Genomic DNA, 7,113 nt, shown 5'->3' with positions numbered 1-7,113 from the left:
CTCTGCCTCCCTCCCAAGTGCTGGGATTAAAGGTGTGTGCCACCACCAGCTGGCTAAAACGTATGTATTTTTTAATCCAAACTCCAGCTTGCCCTACATGCCCAAGACAGAGCACACAGGATCAACAGATACTGGCTTAGCTTCTTTATTAAATGTGACCACTTGTAAAGTCACATTTAATAATTTAGTGGAAATGTTTTCATTTTAATTGGATCTTTCATTGAAATTTACCTCTAAATTGCCCTATTATGCCTACCAGGAGTTTTGTTTTTCTCTAAGAGAAGAAAAACCTCACATTAACATTCAAAAGCCCTTGTCTGGTCACATGTGCCAAAGCCTATGAAGCCAACAGGAAATTTACATGTGATATGGGGCACACAGGTGTTTCTGAAACCCGATTAATCTTGTTTATCTTTATCCATGAGTTAAGTCCACACCACACAGACTTCTCAGCTCATCCTGACAAACCAGTGAAAATGAATGCACTCCTAGGGCCAGCCTTCATAACAGCACCTGAGCAACTACCTTTAGAGAGCACAGAGCGAAAAATGAACTTCGGCAAGAAGGGAATGCCTTTGTTTATGGAGACATGGTCTCCCTGTGTAGCCCTGGCTATCCTGGAACTCACCCTGTAGACAAGGCTAGATCCACCTGCCTCTGCCTCTGCCGGGATTAAAGGTTTGTGCACACTGGGATGGAAAATGCCCATTTAAGGGTCAGTCCTGATTAACTTTTATTCTGAGACTTGATTCAGCAGGAATTTGGATGTCAACACATATATCAGAGTTCAAACTTCAAAGCAGAGGAAGACTGAGGTGATGACTGCTAGATATCATGCAAAGTTAGCATGAGGGGAACCAGGGCTCGCTGCACAGCGATGTTTAACAGAATGGACCATGGAGGCCCACCTAAAACTACCACGGGGCTGGTCACGGCCTACCTTTCTCTAAAGTTTTTTCTAAGCGGTCTGCTCCTTTCTAGGTAGTCTCTTTTATTCTTTGACTAAAGGTCGAATACAGCAGCTGAGAATGAGCAGACGTGTGCTCAACTCTGCTGCCCTCACTCGGACAGAGAAAATTAACACTGTGCAGCAAAGGTCTCCACCCTGACAGGTCCTTGTCAAGGAGATGATAATCACAGAAGCATTTACCTGGCCTGTCTCAGCTCCCTGACTGGCTCCCACTCTATCTGATATAAACTAGGTGAGCAGAATGGATTCCCATTTCAGGGCAAAATCTGTAGTAAAGACAAAGGGTCAAAATGGCACAACAATGTTTATTTCAGCCTTCAAACAGCACAAAGAAGTGATGGTTTCTGATGCCAAATCATACACGTGTTATTAGAGAACAAAACATTAACATAATCATCAACAACAAAAAGAAGTGCTTCACATGTCACGCCGTGCTGTGCACTGCCAGCAGGCGAAAACTTCCCACATGCTTCCAACTGCAGGACCCAGGCAGAGCCAGCGTCCCAGAAGGTACATTCTCAGCTGAGAGTGTACCCCAAGTCACTACAAAGCCCACTGTTTCACTCAGATTTCCGCAACCTGATCTTAAAATGTAGCTAGGATTTGGGAGTGGTACAATAAAAACAATCTCAAAACAGAACAAAGTATGGCAAGAAAGTAAACAAGGTTTCCATAAGGCATCAGGAGATGCTGCTGGCTGGCTTAAGGAAATGCCAGGCTGTTTTTTCTCAGCAAATCCAAAACCTCAGAAGCTTAACCAACAGGTTGAGTCAAAGCATTCAGAGACAGTCCTGATCTCCTGTTTTTATTTACACATTTTTTTTTTGTTTTTGGTAAATGTTTCATATAAAACATAAAATCAAGTTCTATTTTTATAAAAAAAACTGAATATTTTAATAGTAAAAATATATATTTAAATTTCTTTTTTTAAAAAGTCATATAGCAATACTTCATAAGACTGGATTTATCACCGCCCCCTACCCACCCACGGGCCAGCTGTCCACGCTGGCACGGGGACCAGCTACATGAAGGTACATTAAGGCAAAGGCTCCTGGAGAGGCAGGTCCACAGTGCCTGGGCTGCAGAGTCAAGGTGAGCACCCTGCTCCTCGAGGGTCAGAAGGGCTTCTCCCTCACATTCACTGAGCCGTCCTGCATCCCAAAGTAGACTCTCTCTGCCATGTTGATGAACAGGCCGGTGTCCACCACACCTGCAGAATGAAGAATAGGAGCAGTAAGGTCCAGCTTCTCAAGATAAGACAAGCATACAGGGTCCCTGGGGTAAACATCATAAACAGCTTCTCAAGATGAGACAAGCATACAGGGTCCCTGGGGGTAAACATCATAAACAGCACTAGACCAAAAAAAAAAAACCTAAAGCCTTGCTCTCTCACACCGCAAGTGAAAGAAGCTAGGTTATCTTTGTTCCTTCCCGGTACCTCTTCCTTCTATTACATCATGGCTTGCTCTGTGCACCCAAATGTGCCGGCTTCATCCCACCTTGGAGCCTCTGCTCATGCTGCTCCCTTGCCTGACTGGTCATCCTTAACAGAGTCAAGTTGGCTATACCTCTTCATCCTCCCATGGGTCTTCTACAGAGACCCTCCACGACGATGCTATATAGACCCCACTCCTCCCAGGCATTTTCACCCACACTACCAGTCCTGAAGTCTTCCTCAGTGTAGGAGATAGTCACAAAGCACACACCTGACGAAGAATCAATCCCTCAAGTTACTAAGTAAAAGACAACCCAAAAGAAAAGACTTAAACAAGTACTTCTTTAAAAAAAAAAAAAAAAAAGCCGTCCCCAATAGTCAGTGTTCATTTAAAAAGGCATTCAGGCTCACTAGTGACAGGGCATGAAAGACTACTCAGTCACATGACAGGGGGCCAGAATGTGAAGGCACAGACAGCACTGCTGAGAACTGCTGGCCATCGTCCAGCTCCAGGTTCGGTGAGAAACCTGACTCAAAGGAAGACAGGACACACAACATCATCCTCCGGCTTCTGCACATGAGCATATATGTGGGTGTACATGCATGTGCTGGTGCGTGTGCGCACACACACATGCAGAGTGGCATGAATATATCAACATGTGCATTTGCACATGCGCACTGACAGAGGAATAGTACACAGCAATGAGAATTAACTAACTATATATGGCCTTCATCAAAAATGTTTATAAACACACATATCCTACAGTGGCCAACTATCAAAGAAAAGAGTAATGAACCTAGTGTAGGGAAACAGGGACTCTTAATGTGGGGAGCAATTTAATGCCATTTTGTAAAATGAAACTAATCCTTTGATCTGGTTCTTCCATGCTAGCACAAGGCTGGAAATGCAAACGACCACCAGCAGGGATCTAGTTAAGTAAACCATGCTACATGGCCACAAAATTGGATTATCACCTTTTTTGTGAATTAGTAAGTAAGAAGCTGAGATGAGAGAGGGCAAAACACAACTTGAGCAGGGTAGGCCATTACTTATGTTAAAGGGGGGGATGCAGGGGAGGCTCTATTTGTGTTTTGTGGACGATCATGGAGGAATGGACCATACAGTTCTTTCAGAATGCTGGCTGTCTCCAGACGAGGTAATTAGCTGCCTGAAAAAGAAGGGAGTGGGGCACTTGCCACTGTTTACTCATAAATTTGTTTGGGGGCTTTTTTTTTTTGCTTTGTTTTTGTTATTTTGTTTGTTTGTTTGGAGACAGGGTCTCTCTGTGTGGTTTTGGAGCCTGTCCTGGAACTTGCTCTGTACACCTGGCTGGCCTCGAACTCACAAAGACCCACCTACCTCTGCCTCCCATGTGCTGGGATTAAAGGTGTGAGCCACCATCACCCAGCTACTCATAATTTTGAACCAGGTAATTCCCAAAGGATAAGTAAAATTAAAACATCCATGGATAGCCTCAATACACAAGCACAATGAAGCTGAGTGATTGAAGCCTGCACAACTAGAGCTTTCTGAAAACGAACACAGCAGTGTTCCACACTCATTCTGATCAAATCACTGTAGCACAGCAGAGCAGCTCCAAACCCACTTCACAGGCTACAGACAAAGGTCACAGCAGCAGTCTATGGCATGATTCTGGAGCTGTGACCCAATAAAGTGCTGGGACTGACTAATTCCCTTACCTCAAACGAAATCAAGGAAAGGGAAAGCATGCTGAATGTGGGCAGAGGACAAACCCAATGAAACACACAGAGGGACTGCGTTCTGAGTGTCTCACTTGTGCAAATGCACTGGGAATAAGCAGGAAAGCTTGCCCTGTTCCTCTTCCCTGGATATTTCCAACAACAAATGTAATGGGCCAAAAGGAAGAGAAAAGGAGAACCAGTGATAAACCATGGATGGACCTATGGTAACATGCCACCTTCCTCACTTAAGTTGTAACTCTGAAGTCTAAGGACATAGATTCTTCATGCTTGGTAAAGGGCAACATGAACAAAACTTCCCCACATACAACACTCTAAAGTCCCAGAAGCCAAGAAAGGCCTGAGGAAGAGCAAGAGCGCCCTCTAGTGGGCAAAGGAGGAACCCAACTTCCCAACCCACGCTGGGTCAATCTGTAATACCAGGGGCAAGTGCACTCTGCCTACCTGCATTGTACATCATCTTCCTCCTGCCTTCTGGGTCTTTAAGAGAGGTAACACTAAGCAACACAGTAATTCATCTGTTTTACTTAATAAAGGAGGGAAAGACTGTCAGAAGACTAAAGACTGACAGGGGCTGGACTTGGAAGAAGTAGCTGCCTTATTTACACAGCATATAGTCACAGGTCTCATTCCCAACTAGCACAAATAACTTAGAATATAGGGGGAAAAAAAAGAAGGAAGAGGGGGAGTGACAATGGTGGCACAGCACACGCCTTTAATCCCAGCACTCAGGAGGCAGAGGCAGGCGGATCTCTGACTTTGAGGTCTGTCTGATCTACAGAGTGACTGTCAGGACAGCCAGGGCTACAGAGAGAAACGCTGTCTCAGGTGGGGGAGGGTAAGGAAAAGGAAAAAGGAGAATGTCAGTGGGAATTGTGACAGGCCTCAGGTAGCCCAGGGTGGCCGTGTCCGTACATGGCCACTAATGTGGCAGGTAATTAATGATGACAATAGAGTAGCCTTTCTCCCTAGGGACTTAAGTCATCCAGCATTATTTTAGGTGGTGATCTAACTCATTTAATCCTCACAATAACCCTATGGGATAGGTACTAATATTGACCCTTTTTCAGAGGAGAAACTGAGGCACACAGTTGTTACCTAGAGGCTCCAAGCTCACTGCTAAACCATGTGTGGGTTAGAATCTTTATCCAGGAGCCACTCAGTCACTACACTCTGACAAACTGATGTTATCTACCTCACTACCCAGACATGATTTAGACTGCTCCTCAGCACTGCAAGAATGACACCTTTCAACTCACCTCCTCCCTACATCCCCTCCTCCAAGCTCTGACCTTCCAGATTCCTTAAGCCTGGACTCCAATTTATCTCTCTCCAGCTCAGCCAATCTTCACTCAGACCCTCGACTCTGCATGAAGTCTGTGCTGACATCAAACAGCTTCACTTTAGCAGGGTACTTGGCTGAAGGAGCATTCAAGTTCGGGGTCTAAGGGCTGGAGAGATGGCTCAGTGCTCAAGAGAGCATACTGCTCTCGTAGAGGACCCAAGTTCAATTCCCAGAACCCACATCATGTCAGAAGGCTCACAACTACCTCTAACTCCAGCTCCAGGACAGCAAACGCCCTCTTCTGGCTTCTATGGGCACCTGCATCAGATTGTGCATACTCACATACAGACACACAAAAATAACATAAATCTTAAAAGTTTAAGGTCAAGAGGCAGACAGCCTAGGACTCCCACCTTGATGCCATAGTTATCAGGCAAACCACTTAGCTTAGAACACTAAGCAGTGTCTAAATAATGTGATGCTAACACCCAGATCAACACCACTTCTATGAAACAGCCCCACACCTTTTAAAGAAGAAATCTCTATGAACTAAACTTTAGCTGTTTCTCCAGCAGAATCTGCACTTTCAGTATTTGAGGCACAGCTTCGCACAGCCTTCCCCAGGTTTACGTCAGCTCTAATCTAGGACCAATTCCATGCATTATACAGGCAGAGCACCTTGCCTATGATTTGTAACCAGTGAATGTGGGTGAACTGAGTCACTTCTCCCTAAAAAAAAAGTTAGAGACACTGCAGTCAAACTCCTGAAAGAGGGGGCGGGCAGATCTCTGATGCTGACCTTATTTCAAAGCAAGAACCCTCTGACTTACCATCAGCTCCATGGCTATCCCAATTCAAACAGACTACAAGCTACATATACATCAGCACTATTACAAAAGCCAAGGGGAAGGAGGTGATTCAAGTGGAAAACCCCAGACATGGTATAAAGTGAGCTCTTTGAAAGGAAGTCCTAAAAAGCACGTGTCCACCATGCCTTTTGTGGCCAGAAGAGCAGGTAGCTATGAAAGCACAGGTCCAGTGAATGCCACTCAGGTTACCTGGAGTCATTTTGATAGCTGTGTTCACTTCACTCCATTTGTGTACCCGGTCAAACTTCCAGTCCAGGATAAAATTCCCATTATCTGTCACCACAGGCCCCTAGAAGATAATTTTCCACAGTAACCAAGGATGGAAATACAGGTAGGCAAATACAGAGGACGACCAGGCAGGTGTCCTAACCGAGGGACTCTGATCCTGCCTTGTATTCCTAGAGGGTGGTGATGTAAAGCAGCAGTGAGCATGAGTTTTGGAATCCTGAAGACTTCAGTCTTAATGCCACACAGGTAGATAATGAAGAGGAGCCATTGGCTTCCCTGAGCCTTACTTCAAGTGGCAAAAAGGGAGACGGAGATGCAAACAGGAAGGATTCAACAGAGTGAAGTTTTCAACTTACAGAGTGAAAACCTCCAACAGAATGACGCCAACATCACTACATCTCAAAGTTTAGCATAAGCACCCCCAATAACACAAAATAAGGCTGCACCAACTTCACATATCAGTGTCTCATTAAAAGGGGCAGCCAAGCAGTGGAGGCACAGTGGCCTTTAATAATCCCAGCACTTGGGAGGCAGAGGTAGGTGGATCTCTGAGTTCAAGGCCAGGACAACCAGGGTTACAGAGAAATCCTATAAGGGGGGGAGG

The 7,113-nt window shown here is 45.2% G+C and overlaps 1 protein-coding gene across 1 annotated transcript in view; it reads right to left on the bottom strand.

Annotated features, from left to right (window-relative positions):
• Nucleotides 1–1,255: 1,255 nt before the first annotated feature.
• Rpia (ribose 5-phosphate isomerase A) overlaps nucleotides 1,256–7,113 on the bottom strand; it is a 23,801-nt gene continuing 17,943 nt past the window's right edge. Inside the window, exons 8-9 of the mRNA XM_005364777.2 lie at nucleotides 6,471–6,570; nucleotides 1,256–2,180 (exon numbers count right to left, since the gene is read on the bottom strand). Of these exons, the coding sequence (XP_005364834.1) occupies nucleotides 2,086–2,180; nucleotides 6,471–6,570 (195 nt within the window). The 3' untranslated portion in view covers nucleotides 1,256–2,085. The remainder of the gene's footprint in view (nucleotides 2,181–6,470; nucleotides 6,571–7,113) is intronic.

The sequence above is a fragment of the Microtus ochrogaster genome (assembly GCF_000317375.1).
Source record: "Microtus ochrogaster isolate Prairie Vole_2 chromosome 14 unlocalized genomic scaffold, MicOch1.0 chr14_random_3, whole genome shotgun sequence".
Classification (NCBI taxonomy): Eukaryota; Metazoa; Chordata; class Mammalia; order Rodentia; family Cricetidae; genus Microtus; species Microtus ochrogaster.
This window is presented reverse-complemented; position numbering and strand designations above follow the sequence as displayed.